Source organism: Entamoeba histolytica, genomic scaffold, assembly GCF_000208925.1.
Source record: "Entamoeba histolytica HM-1:IMSS scf_1104750518239 genomic scaffold, whole genome shotgun sequence".
In the NCBI taxonomy this organism is placed as follows: domain Eukaryota; phylum Evosea; order Mastigamoebida; family Endamoebidae; genus Entamoeba; species Entamoeba histolytica.
This window is the reverse complement of record NW_001914881.1, coordinates 57,731-72,406: the sequence shown is the minus strand read 5'-3', so window position 1 is coordinate 72,406 and position 14,676 is coordinate 57,731. Positions and strand designations below refer to the sequence as shown.

Below are 14,676 nucleotides of genomic sequence, written 5' to 3'. Positions count from 1 at the left end.
GTAATTTAAATACTGCTTTATTCTTTATTGTCATTTCCAATTGGTGAAAATCCTTCTTTTGATTTATCTCCTTTAACAACATGGAAACTTACAACAATTTGCATAGCAACAAGAAGTAAATAAACAATTGAACTAAACCCAATCATCATTCCACTATACCGTTTAAATGGTGTTCTTAATACATCAACACAGAATGGTAAAGCACTTGAACTTGAACCAACAGTAGTATTAAGAGTAGTAGTATTTACTGTGGCTGGACTAAACTCGTGACATTCCCAAACTTCCTCAAATTGTGGAATTTCTTCTTCATCCATCTTAGACCACCCTTTCTTCAAAGTTTTATCAGTATAAACAACACCAGAAAATGAATATAACCCAATGAATGTTACAACAGTAGTTGAAAATATCAATAACACTACAGTCTATTACAAGTTAATATTCATAAAAATTATAAGTTATAAAAAATTAAGGAACAAACCACCATAACAATTGCTTTTCTTTGCAATGCACCTCCAAGAACACCAACTATCCCAGTAATTAATGAAACTGCTCCAGTAATTCCAGTTAGTGTTGTCATAATCATTATGTTCCATGGAACAAAACTGTATCTTTGTTTGTAATGAACAATAGCAAAAATAGTAACACCTAATATAATCAATGAAACAAACTACAAAATAAATTATAATAAAATAAATATAATCATTATAATACAAACAGTAATAAGTGTTGATAATACAACAATAAAAATACGTGAAATCTTCCACATTTTATTATCTTATTATTTTTTAGTTTCTTTTCTTCTGTTTCAGATTAGTCTTATGTAACAAAAAAATATTATATTAGTTTAAAACTATAAAGTTACTATTTTCATCTTTTTTCCTTTTCCCATGAATTTTCTTTTTAAATATTATTCCTTCACTCAACCAAAACCGTTGAAAAATAATAATTTAAATGACTAGGGATGATTGTGCTGGATTTATTTGTTGTTTATGTTTTGGTTTAGCCGCTGGCTTTCTTGGAGGAGCACCTAATGGTCTTCCTGGAAGTGACGGTGCAGCTCCTGTTGGTCTTGAGGCTAAACTAAGTTTTTGTTCTGCTTGTCTACGAGGACTTAAAGGAGGGACAGGAGGTGGTGCTGAACCACTTCCTTGGGTAAGACCAACAACTTGTTTTTTTCTTTTTGGACTTAAAGGAGGAACAGCAGGTAAGGTATGTGTTGTTTCTTGTTGTCCATAAGTTGTTGTATGAGAAGAAACGTCTTGAGAAATTGTTTCATGACCTTCTTGAGGTAAGTTGTTATCACTTGTTTGTTCTTTTGTAACAGAAGAAGAAAGTTGAGGACTATTTTCACTTGAAGATTGTTGTTTGTTACAATGACGAGAACTAGTACTAACTAAACTTTTTTTGAAAGGGACTGTAGTAATATTTTCATCTTGTAGATTATAAACAAGTGCAACACCAAGACCTTCATCAAAAACTTCATAACCAAATCCTTGTTGTAAACAACTGATTTCAAGGGCTATTGGATTACCAAACATTACAATCAAGTCATTATGTTTTTCTACATTAAATCCTTTTACTAATTCTACAGCATCTTGAACAATTTCAGATGTTGGAAACTCAATAATAATAGTCAATTTGACTAAATCAAAATTTGTTGTTTTAACACTAAAGAGAACTTCTCTTGAAGGAGCATCATTCACAATTTTTTGAATTAACAAATTATATCCTTTTATTTTACATTTTTCAAAAAAGTCTTTAACTATATTTGATCTTTCATGTCCCGAAATTTTAAATCGATATTCTGTTTGACGTGGTGGTGTAACACCAAGATCTCTACCTATCATATCAATTTTATTAATACCATTAATACCTAATAACATCATGATTTTATCGTTGATCTTTCCACCATCAGAAACTAATTTAATAACATTTGGAGAATGTTCAGTTAACATAAACCATCCACCATCCATTCCACCACGTTCAGAAATATTTAGCCATAACCCAAGATTTCTTGGATCTACTTTAATACCAATATTATTTAATCGTTCTATTTCTGAAGGTGGTGTGCCAACAGCCCAAAAAGTATCTACAACACTTTGTAACATTGGGACTTGTTCACCAGCAAATCTAAAATCAATACTATTACAATCAGAACTAACAACAGCACAGAAGTCTACAGACTTAGTATCTTCTGGTAGTGCAGTTAATGCACACTCAAGTAATGAAGCTACTTGACCACTATTAAGCCACTTTATTCTATTTTTTAATTTTGTGATATTTTCAATTCCTGTTCCTTCAGTAAATGATTTAGTGAATTTAATTTTTGATGTTTCATCAATAATACTATTGTCAATCTTCGTTTTTTGTTTAACGTTTCCAAGCACTTTATTTAACCCGTTTAAGAATGCCACAAAATCATTTTCAGTATCAACAGTTAAATGAAACGTTCGAATACCTTTAACACCTCTAGAATTGATAGAAAATGCTAATTTCTTTGGTCTTTCTGATTCATCTTTAACATCTGTTCCAGGAGGTAAATCAATCCATCCTTTTGCTGTAGTAGAATTTTCACTTTCAAAATACCATAATTTTCTATCTTTTAATACAAAAAATCTTCTTTTCCATGACTTCCATGAACCTCCCTGTTTAGTTCCCCATCCTGTAAACTGAGCTGGTTGAAGTGATGCAACACTAACAGTAATCTTTCTCTCACTCATTTGTTTTAGAATTTTATAGTTTTCTCCTTCTTTTTTTTGTTTTTTTCTTCAATTTAACAATTTATCTTTTTCTTCCTTATGCTGCTTCATATTTAGACTTTTTGGAATTTTCTTTTCATCCTCCTTAATTCTTTTCTAGGGAATCTAATCTTTAAACTATTATTAAACTAAACTTTTTACTAATTAAAATTAACAAAAAATAAAAACTTAAGAAATTTAAAAAATGTTATTTATTCTGGCTTGTATTTAAAATATTCAAGATGGTCTAACTCTGGGTCATCTACTTGTGGAGCAGGAATCAAAAGACAATGCATTGGAGCACCAAAGTCATAATGAAGAAGGTCTTTCATTTTACCATAAACAATTTTTTGATCAGCACAAGCAACACGAGCCATTCCAACAACCATAGTATCTTCATCATAAACTCCAAGGTGTTGTTCTTTTTCTACTTCTAACAATTGTTCAATGCATTGGTTAATAGTCATATATCTTGGTGGTTCAAAAATATCACGTCCTTTAATAATATTTTCTTCTGAACGTTCTTTTACTTTAATATCAAGAAGAACTAATGTATGCATATTATTATCACGATTTATTTTAATCTTTGGATAATAACTTGATGGTCTCCAATGTTCACTCCAAAAACAAACAGAAACGGTTTGTCCAAATCTATATAATTGAAGTCCACTACAACCAATAGCATTCATAATAGATGCATTATGAATAACTTTAACTTCAATTCCCATTTTTTGACATCTAACAAAAATATCAGAGTGAGTAGTTGCTCCATATACATCACCAACAACAAGAAGTGCCACATTTTTTGTTTTAGCTGGTTCAAGTATTTGGTCAGCCTCAGTTTCTACTAAGTCTCTATCTCCAATAATCACTTTCTTACCATAAAATTCTTCAAGTTTAGCAACATCACATTGAAGAATTGCAGTATAATGTTCTAAAAATACAAGGTCACATGATTTAACTGCTTCAAGTCCTCTTACAGTAATATCTTTCTCATCATAAAGACCAAGTCCAATAATGTATAACATTTACTTTAATTGAAAAGAGTTTTAGGGTTTGTATGAAACCCTCTGCCATTAAAATATAACAAAAGTGAAAATTATTAATTTTGTTATTGACCAGATATAAATCATTGAATTAAACACATTGTTGAAAAGATATTCAAGAGTTAAAGTTAGCTTATGTGTTTTAATGGAGATCCAGAGTCAGGTTGTATAGGAATATACATACTAATTTCCATTTTAGGATAATCTGGTAGTATAGATTTTCCAGTAAATATTAAACAACATGATTTAGCTTGTTCTAAATATTGGAATGACACTATCCACCCATGTTCATCCCTATAAATTAATATTTATTAAACATTAAAAAAATAAACAAACTGACTATATGTTGCTTTTAATGGAGAGAATTGATAAAAATAAGATAAAATAACATGGCGGGCATGTGTTATTCCAGAATTTTTTACTAAAATAAAATGGTTAGAAAGGGTGTTGGTCAATGGGTTATAGATGTCATCATCCATAGCATAGTATTTTGTTAAATCAATTTCTTTTTTGTGTCTTAATTTCTTTGAAAATCGGGTTCTACAAATTGGACACACACAATCAGCTCCTGATGCTTTTAAGTTATCAATACATTCAGAATGAAAATAGTGATAACATGGTAATTGAATTGATGAAGCAGAAGGTGTTATAGGTTCTAAACAAATGCAACAATTTCCACTTGGGATAGTATTATCAGATTGGAATTGTTGGATTTCCAAATACAATGAAAATAAATTAATTTCAGTTAATTCTTCTTTGATTAATCTTGAAATTACAGCTTCTAATTGTGTTGGTTCACATCCATTACATTTAATTAATTCAAATTTAATTGAAGAGGGTAATGGGAACTATAAGTTAGTAATAACAGAAAGATAAAATATAATAGTTTAACTAGTTAAATTCAAACTTTATTTTTATTAATAATAAATAATACTTGGATAGCTGATTTCCATATGTTATAAGCGTATTCATTATTTTCATATTCTAATTCATAAACAATATCTAATTCTTTTTCATTATCAAGTTTTAATGAAATATTATTTGGGTAAATTTGAGTAATACATTCATATTGAGTATTAATATCTCCCATTCTCTCAGTATTTAAAATATTTTTGATTGAAATAAAATAGTTTGAAGTTCTTTGTAGTTCTTTGTTTCATTATCAAATGTAATGAAAAATTAGAATATTACCTTCAGGATAAAAAAGTTATATAGTTTTGAATTTAAAAATTTCACTTTGAGTCTGTTTCAAATTTCCTATTTAAATTTCAAGTCTTCTTTTGATTGTTCTACAAAATTTTGTTGTTTATAAGTCGCAAAAAGTCCATTGATTTGATTTGTACCTTCATTTTATTGGTAAAAAAAAGTAAATCTTGTCATTTTTTATTATATTTTTTAAATTAATTTTAGTTATGCAAAATTAACTAAATGGTAAAAAAGAATATTCATTAATTTGTTAATTATTCTCAATAATAACTTCATTGACACTATTTTTGTGTTAAATGTCTTCATTTTATTTTTAATGTTGTGATGTAATTATTCTTTCACTACCCAGATTATTACTATGACTAGACAGTTGTTTTATAACTTTTTTTTATTTTTTCGTTCTTATTCTTCATCAAACAAAAAGATGCATTACAGGAGACACCACAAAAAATATAGAAAAATAAATAACCAAAAAAGAAGAAATTCACATCATCCAAGAAATATAAATGATAGAAGAATGAGTGAAAATAGGTATTATCTGTATAGACAGAGATACATGAATAATCACACTAATCATTACAATAAGAATTATAACCATAACTATCACAACATAGTTGATACAAATCATTTCACTCATCACTTCAATCATAATCATCGTCATAAACACTTTAATAATAATTTCAATAGAAATAAACAGTATCAATATAATAGAAACAAATACCATAATAACACTCAAAGAAGGTACAAACATGATCAAAATAAGAAACAAAATAGAAATCAAAGAAAAGAAATGATTGAAATACAAAATCAAGAATATTGGAAAAAACTCTTTGAAGAAGAAATTAAAATACTTACACCACAAGAAATAGAAGAAATTAAAAATACCAAGATTAAAGAATATACATCATCAACAATATGGAGAAGATGGTATTTTCTTGCACTAGAAAAAACCAAAACAATCAGAATGGAAGAAGAAACTATTAGTATGACGATGGAAGAAGACAATAATCAGTACAACCAATTGAGATTAATGATAATAAAATATACAATAACTATGTAATGAGTATTGAAAGTGAAGAAGACGATGATAAAGATTTTAATAAAAAGAATATTAATGAAGAGAAGAAAAAGGAATGAAGAGAATAAAGGAGTAGAAGAAATAGAGAAAAAAGTGGAGGAGGATATGAAAGAGAAAGAAGAAATGAAAAAGGAAATACAAATAAAAGATCAAACCATTAAGAAACTAACTAAGGATATTATAGCATTAAAGAAGAAGCATAAGAATGAGATAAACACAAAAAACACGAGTGTGATAAAAATATTCAAATTCCATGCTGAATCTGAGAGAAAGAGGTCTGAAGTAAATAATTTAACACAACAATTATTATTCCTGAAAGATAAATTATCTAAATTAGAAAATAAAAATACACAAGAAGAAAAGAAGAAAGATGAGGTAAATTACAATACAACAGACTCATCAGAAACACAAATAGTAAATGGCATCTCCCCCATGTGGTAGTAGCTGATGAAATATCAACAAGTGAAGATGATCTTCCAAAAAAGAAAGTTAACGCAGAAGTCCATTGAAGAAATGGATATTCAGGATAAGAAGATCACCACATTAGAATTAGATAATCAAAAAACGGAGGAAGCAAACAGACAGAAAAGAAGAAATTTTAACACTTTATAAATGTTTTGTTTTGAAATTATTTGAAAGAAAATTAAGATGTCAACTTAAAGAAGAAATAATAGAAAGATTAATACATGAATTTGGAATTAAAGTAAATAATATTAATGAATATAAAGAAATAATAAAGAAGACATTTAAAATAAAGAATGAAAATAAAAGAGAAATCAATAGAATAATGGAGGAAGAAATAATAAAACATCAATGGAAAGATAATGAATTAAAAGAAATAATATCAAAAGTGAACAAGAAAGAAGAAATAGAAGAAGATGAAGTAATGAAAATATTTAAAGAAGAAGAAATGAAAGAACAAGAAGATGTACAATTCATTAACTACTATTACAATAAGAAGAAAGTACATCAAATAATTAATATTATTAATAAAAATGAAATATTAATCAATACATTAGATGATTGTTACCATTATATTAAATCAGTAGCTTCCACTATTAACATCATTAATAAAAATAAACAAGAAAGAAGTGGAAAGAAAAGTATAGAAAGAATATTACAATCAAAAATATGTAGATTAAGAGATTTACTCCATAATAAACAATATATGAAAATTAAAAAGAATAATACATATTAAGAAATATGATATATATCATATTAAAATAAAAACAATTGAACAAATAAACTATTATAAATACCTCCGAAAGATGAAAATAATAGAAATAGAAGCAAGAAAGAATAAATTGAAAAGAATAAGATGGAATATAAAATGATGAAATATGGAAAAAGGCAATATCTAAATAAATCATAAAGAAGATGAATATCCAGATAATATCTCCACTATTAATTTCTGGAAATGAATCTATGAAACTAATACCAATATAGATTTGTCTAAATATTAATTTATATGAAATATTAATTGAAAATAGAATTAATGATAGAATATCTATAATCACTCCCAATGAACTAGACTGTGATATTAAATTTATTGCTAATTTAAAAATAAATTGAAAATGATAAAATACAATGACTTTTGATTAAATATTTAGAACAACCAAAGAAATATTTAATAAAATTATTTAATGAATGGTTAAACAATCCTAATGAAATACCTCTTCACTTTATTCAAGGAAGAACAATACTAATATATAAAAAATGAGATAAATTAGACCCACAGAATTACAGACCAATAACGTGCTTAAATTGTCTGTTAAAAGTATATACATCATTATTAAAGATGAAAATAGAAAATCAATTGATGCTAAATCCAATTGAAAAACAATTATCATTAAATCAAATTTGATGTAAAATACACATATGCATCAAAAGAAGGATTATTATACAACACTATAATCAAAGAAATAATAATAAAGAATAAAATTGAATTATGTAGAAACATATTATGACGTCTCCAAAGCATATGATAGTATTAACCACCAATGGATTAAACAATGCTTAATATATTTTAATATCCCACTAGTAGTAATTAATAGTATATTATATATATTAAATAATACATATCTTAATTTGTATTATAATCAATAAAGTGTAGGTATAATTAATGTAGAAAGATGAATAATACAAGGTGACAGCCTATCTCCACTTTTATTTGTATTATCTATTGATGTAATATCTAAACAATTAGATAAACAAATAATCAAATTAAATATTAAAATGAATGGAGAAGAAAAACAAGTCAAGTTAAACCACATATTATATATGGATGATTTAAAGATAATGAATAATAGCCTCGATGAAATGGAAAAAGCACACAAATTAACTAAAGAAATATTTAATGCAATAGGATTAAAAATTAATGTAGAAAAGAGTGTGATAATGACTAATATTAATAGTCAAATAAATGGTGAATTAGCTGAACTACCAAGAGTAACTAATGATAATCATTATAAATATCTTGGTATTGAAATATGAGATAAAGTAAATATCAACAAATATTGTACAAGAATATTAAATGATGTATCTCCTATTTTATCATCATTAAATACTATGAAATATAACAGCCTCAATACAATAAGAAAGATTAATAGTGATATAATCTCCAAATTAAGATATGGATTTAGTATTGTCCCATGGAAACTAGGAGAATTGGAGAAGATAAATAAACAAATAAGAAAATCATTAATACAACTCCAATTATACAGTAGAAATATCCCAAAAAGTAGATTATATGTTAAAATAAATGAAATATGAATATGATTAATGTCAGCAAGAGATGAATGTGGTAAAGAATTATTAAGAATATATTTAAAATATAAATATCAAACACAGGAATATGAGAAATGATAGAAGCAATAAAAGAAAATCCAAATTGAATAATTAAAAGAATGAAGAAAGCATTTGGTAAGAAGATTAATTTTAATGAATTAATGAATATAATAGAATTAAATGAAAGAAAGCACAATGTAAAGAAAGTATTTGAATGGGTAAATAATGAATTGAATGATAGATATTTAAGTGAATGGAAAGAAAAGAAATGTGGTGAATATATAAGATGTGCAAATGGCACTTTCAATGATAAGAAATTAACAGTAGCCACTTGGAGGTCATTAAACATAAAAAGAAATGCATTCCTCAAAGTAGTAAAGATGTAAGAAAGTGTAAGTATGAAATGAAGTATTAAAGCAAAAATACTACAAAATGATGATTTAAAATATTGTAAACATTGTCATAACACAATTGCATCTATTAGTCATATATTGTTAGGATGTCCTGTAATAAAAAAGAATCAAATATCAAAACATGATTATGTTTGTAAACAAATATATAAACACATATTAATTACACAATTTAATGAATTTGATGCTATCGACTTTAATATTCTTCATAAATGTATTAATAATGATGAAATGGTAATAACTTACAATAAAGATTTGTTGGTTAGTGACAATTCTTTCCATGATAAAAGACCAGATATATATTATCAAAATATGAAAGAAAAGAAAGGATATATCATAGATGTTGCTATATGTCAGGATAATAATTTAGAATTAAATTATATTCACAAAATAAATAAATACAAAGAATTACAAGAGAAATTAAGAAATAATAGAGAAATAATATATGTTGAAATAATACCTATTATATTATCAATAAATGGATTAATACATAAAGAGTCAGCAAGAAGATTAAAAACACTAAAATTACAATTAGAATTCCCAAAAATCCTACGAACAATAATAATCAAAAATATGAAAGACTTAATGTTTTACACATTCAATTCTGGCAGCACATTAGAAGAAGAACAATCTAATGCGAGCATGCTAGAAATGAACTCTAATACACCAATAGAGCATAATGAAGAAACTGAAATAAACACTTCTCAATACTCATAAAATCCAATTGAGGATATATCTGGTAATTGACCTTTTTTTTATTTCTCTTTGAAAAATACCCAAAATATGTGGAGTCATATTATGACATTAAAAAACATATGACACAGTAAACCACGAATGGGTTATTGAATCATTAAAGTATTTTAATGTAGAGGGTGTCATCATTGACATTATTGAAAGTATGATGACTAGATGGAAGATATTCATCGGCTATAAATTTAATGAATATCTATGATGTATTAAATTAAATAGAGGAATTTTACAAGGTGATTCCTTATCAAATCTACTCTTCATCATACAGATGAATGTAATTTCTCAAATCATCGAAGAGAAATTCCCAAAAACAAATCATACATTATATATGGATGAAATGAGAATAATGACGGAAAGTAGTGAAGAAATGGGAATAATCCACTGTGAAGTTAATGACAAATACATCAAAAAATGGAAGTGTCATCAAATAAGTAACATTTTAGAAGATGGAATGAGTCAAAATGAGTAGATAAAACTATTACAGTGAAAGCATGGAAGTCATTCAATATTAAGAAAAACACATTCCTTCAATTAACTAAAATGCAAAATGGTGCAATATTTTGTGGGTATAGAAAATCAAAAATAATGAAAAATGAAAGATTAAAATACTACACACTTTGTAAAGACAAGATAGCTACAGTAGAACACATTCTACTATCTTGTATTTATCATAAAAAATCACAAATGGAAAACATGACAATATTGGCATTATAATATTGATTAATAAGAAAATACACAGGAAATATTCAATATAAAAACCACCATATGAAACAATGTTCCAATATAAAGACATCACAATGATATGGAACAAACAAATAATGCCTAAAATTGAATGACAATACCACAAAATACCAGACATATACGTAGTAGATAAAAAGAACAAAACTAATCTATTATTTGATATGACTATTGTTGAATATCACAATATTAATGGAGCCTATTTGAAGAAAAGAAATAAGTATAATGAATTAAAGAATATTCTAATGAAAATCAAGAAATTAAAAGATTTCAGAATAATTCCAGTAGTAATCTCAATAAATGGATTAATAAATAAGAAAGTAATAAATTAATTAAAGAATTAAAGAATGATATTAACATCATTAAAGAAGTTAAACCCATTTTAATACAAAACATGATGGATGTTATGGAATACTGTTAATTCTATCTCAGCCAAATATACTCCGTAAAGCTGCTAGAAGAAGATGAAGACGAAGGGACGGGATTAGTCTCCCCTAAGCTAGGTGTGTTTAGTATGATATAAAAATAAAATAAAAATAAAAATTAGAAAATCAATATCTCAAAAATATTTTTAAATTACACTAAAAATTTGAACTGAGATTGTTTTGATTGTTATGATAAATCATAAACAGAACTTAAAACTAAAATAACAGAATTAAATGTCAATCAATAAAGTTAAAAAGCTACTCGTTATTGGAGGAAGACCTACTATTAACTGGTATAAATTATTTAAAAACACATCTATTGGAAATTACAGTATTGAAGTTGAATTTACTATGTGGGATGAAATGGTATTAACAAGTTATAGTGATTCTGGTTGCATTATCTCTATTATGCCAAGTAAATATGCTATTCCAGATACACCAATGAATACTAGAAGAACATTTCAACCAGATTTCTTATTAATAAGGGGTGCTTGTCAAGGAGTTTATGGACAAGACTGGAAAAATGAGTTATTAGGATTAATGTATTGCGGAATTCCTTCAATTAACTCATTAGAATCTTTGTACATGTGTTTAGAAAAACCAGTAATTTACTCTAAATTACTTCAAATACATAAACAATATAAAGAAAAATTTCCTTTAATCCCTCAAACATATTACCCTTCATGGAGCTCAATGAGTTTTAATACTGGATTTCCATTAGTTGCTAAAGTTGGAACAGTACATGCTGGATTTGGTAAAATGAAACTTGAGAATCAAGAAGACTTTGATGATTTGGTTTCACTTATTGCACTACAAAATAGGTATGTTACTACTGAGCCATATATTAAATGGGACTATGATTTCAGAATTCAGAAAATTGGAGACCATTATAGAGCATTTCAAAGAGTCTCTTCTTGTTGGAAAGGAAAAGGAATGAACCAAACTGATAATGATGTTCCAGTAACTGATGAATATAAAAGATATATTGATTTAGCTTCAAAAGCCCTTGGAATGGATATATGTGCTTTAGATGGAATTCATGATCCAATAACAAACAAAAATTATATTATTGAATTAAATGATTCTGCAATTGGTCTAGTTCAAAGACATGTTGAAGAAGATCTTAATTATATTAAAGAACTTGTTTTATCACGCATAAAACAAATATATAAACTTTAATTTAAAGAATATTCAATTATTTTCAAAAATTTCAAGTTTGTATTTTCTTTAGACATCTTTATATATTCTACTTATTTTTGAGACTCTTTTTCTTTTTCATTTGTTTTTGATTTACTTTCTGTAATTTTAGTTGTATATAATTTAGTAATAAATTCATTAAAATTTTTTAATGCTTCATTTCTTTCTTTTATAGTCTTTATCTCATTTAACCACATTCCTTGATCTGTTCCTTCTAGTACAACTCCAAACTTTTTAATTTGAAGAGATTTTGAAAAATTTTTATTGATTTGATCTATTTGTTGTCGTAGATATGTGCCAAAATATTTGTCTTTATTGATTTGTGTTTCTGTTGGACATTTTTCTTTTAATTCTTCTTTAACTTTTTCATAAAATATACTAAGAATACAACTGATATAAGGCTTATTATTACCAATAACAATTGCGTTTTTTACTACAGGTATTGTTCTAAGTTGCTCTTCTATTAGTTTGAAGGGAACTTGTTCACCATTACTTGTATAAATAAATGAACTATTTTCTTCAATAAGCTTCACAAATGCGGAAGAAGAGTCTTTAATTTTACATACCTTTGCCTTGAATTTGGTATCAAATCCATATTCTCCTATTTCACCATCAGAATATCCTCCTGCAACAAGAGCCCCTCCAATAACTAATTTAGACCTCCCTTTAAAAAGAATATTCGTTCCTTTTAATGGTCTTCCAACAGTTTCAATCTGTAAATTTTTTTCTCTATTTAAACAACAAAATCCTGTTGTTTCTGCAAACGACAATCCACAAAACACTTCTATTCCATTTCCCATTATTTCTTTTATTGTCTCTGTTTCAATTAAACCAGAACATAAAAAGTATTTTGTTGTAACTAAACCAAGTTGTGACTTTACTTTGTCAAATAATAATTTCTTTGATATTCCAAATCCAACTGGTTTTGATACATTAGATTCTTTATTGATAATTCCCTTAACTCCTACTTGTTTCATTTTCTTTATAATCATAGAATTGCCACGAATTTCTTTTGCTCTGAACAATAACTTCTCATAAAATCGAGGAACACCAAAAACAAGAGTTGGTTTAAATTTTTTTGCTATTTCCACAAAATGTTTTAACGTCTGTTGGTAAACAGATTTTGATGGAATGTATATTTGATATCCAAATAACATAGGTAAATATAATGAGAATATACGTTCAAGATAGTAAGATTGATGATGACATGCAACATATCTAATAGAGTTATTTAATTGAAATGAATTTTTGATAGCATTACATTCTGAAATAATATTTCCATTAGTCCATATTACTCCATGAATTCCTTTATTACCTTCTACAAAAACTATTTCAACAATATCAGTTGGATGAGTCTCTTTTTCAATACTTGCAATAATACTATCATTTATTCTTTGTCCAGAAGATTTAAAATGGTCATATGAAATAAATTCATTGTCAGTACTTATTCCATCTATTAACACGCTTTGAATTTTATTTGAACGAATAACCTCAATAACAATATCTTTATAATTACTATCTGTAACAATCTGTACCACATTAGATTGTTTTATTATGTCAGCTATTTTATTAATTGGTGTTTTAGGGTTAATATATATTTGATACATTCCTGCTAGTACACACCCTATTCCCATTGCATATGACTTCCAACTATTATTTGTTATGAACAAGACACCACAACCCTTTGACTTTAGTTCAACATATGCACGAGACATTATTTTAATTTCATTAGAAAATTTTTTAAAACTAATACGAGGCTGTGCCTCGTTCTCTTGATAATACATCATTCCATCTAGTGATGTTAATCCGTTGTAGAGTTGTTGAATTGTACTTCTACCATCTTCATAAGCCCCATCATACTTTTGTAATCTTGTTAAATCAATTTTATTAATACCCTTAAATGGTGTAATTACTTTATTATCTTTTTCACTCTCTTTTGTTCCTTCACTTTCAATTTGGGTAGGAGGTTCACCAACAATACCTTCTTCTTTTTTAACACTTTTTGAAAGTTCATCAGATGTCTCAGTCTCTTCCGTTTCAATAAATTTAGGTTCTTCTTCATTAGAGGTAGTTTGTATAAAAGACATAATTAATTGTTGACTAGTTCTTTAAAAAAGTACAAGAATAATAATGAAAATGTTGTAGTTTATTTAACTTTTTCTTTGTTTTTTTTTATTTTTCATTTATAAGCAAAAAATACATAAAAAGAATTAATGGGAATAACACACAAAAAATTAAATGAATCAGAAACAATAAAACAACAAAAAACCCTATTATCTGAAAATAGAACTTAATAATTGG

General features: G+C 26.6%; 6 protein-coding genes across 6 annotated transcripts, besides 3 other annotated features; 1 reads left to right on the top strand and 5 right to left on the bottom strand.

The window, feature by feature from the left end:
• Positions 1–17: 17 nt before the first annotated feature.
• On the bottom strand, positions 18–766 carry EHI_127260 (PH domain protein; the record flags this gene model as incomplete). The annotated part of the gene is made up of 3 exons (XM_647073.2): positions 18–422; positions 479–667; positions 716–766. The coding sequence occupies 3 exons, from the start codon at positions 764–766 to the stop codon at positions 18–20; spliced, it is 645 nt and encodes a 214-aa protein (XP_652165.2).
• A 181-nt stretch (positions 767–947) lies between these two features.
• Positions 948–2,720, bottom strand: EHI_127250 (uncharacterized protein; the record flags this gene model as incomplete). Its single annotated transcript, XM_001913474.1, has 1 exon — positions 948–2,720. The coding sequence occupies one exon, from the start codon at positions 2,718–2,720 to the stop codon at positions 948–950; it is 1,773 nt and encodes a 590-aa protein (XP_001913509.1).
• Positions 2,721–2,950: 230 nt separating this feature from the next.
• On the bottom strand, positions 2,951–3,766 carry EHI_127240 (diphthine synthase, putative; the record flags this gene model as incomplete). Its single annotated transcript, XM_647074.1, has 1 exon — positions 2,951–3,766. The coding sequence occupies one exon, from the start codon at positions 3,764–3,766 to the stop codon at positions 2,951–2,953; it is 816 nt and encodes a 271-aa protein (XP_652166.1).
• Positions 3,767–3,912: 146 nt separating this feature from the next.
• EHI_127230 (zinc finger domain containing protein) lies at positions 3,913–4,874 on the bottom strand (the record flags this gene model as incomplete). Its single annotated transcript, XM_647075.1, has 3 exons — positions 3,913–4,078; positions 4,121–4,632; positions 4,692–4,874. The coding sequence occupies 3 exons, from the start codon at positions 4,872–4,874 to the stop codon at positions 3,913–3,915; spliced, it is 861 nt and encodes a 286-aa protein (XP_652167.1).
• A 538-nt stretch (positions 4,875–5,412) lies between these two features.
• Positions 5,413–10,026: a repeat region.
• Positions 10,027–10,032: 6 nt separating this feature from the next.
• Positions 10,033–10,435: a repeat region.
• Positions 10,402–11,257: a repeat region.
• Positions 11,258–11,412: 155 nt separating this feature from the next.
• On the top strand, positions 11,413–12,357 carry EHI_127220 (synapsin, putative; the record flags this gene model as incomplete). Its single annotated transcript, XM_647079.1, has 1 exon — positions 11,413–12,357. The coding sequence occupies one exon, from the start codon at positions 11,413–11,415 to the stop codon at positions 12,355–12,357; it is 945 nt and encodes a 314-aa protein (XP_652171.1).
• A 71-nt stretch (positions 12,358–12,428) lies between these two features.
• On the bottom strand, positions 12,429–14,462 carry EHI_127210 (long-chain-fatty-acid--CoA ligase, putative; the record flags this gene model as incomplete). The annotated part of the gene is made up of 1 exon (XM_647080.1): positions 12,429–14,462. One exon carries the CDS (start codon positions 14,460–14,462, stop codon positions 12,429–12,431), a length of 2,034 nt encoding a protein of 677 aa, XP_652172.1.
• Between the last annotated feature and the right edge of the window lie 214 nt (positions 14,463–14,676).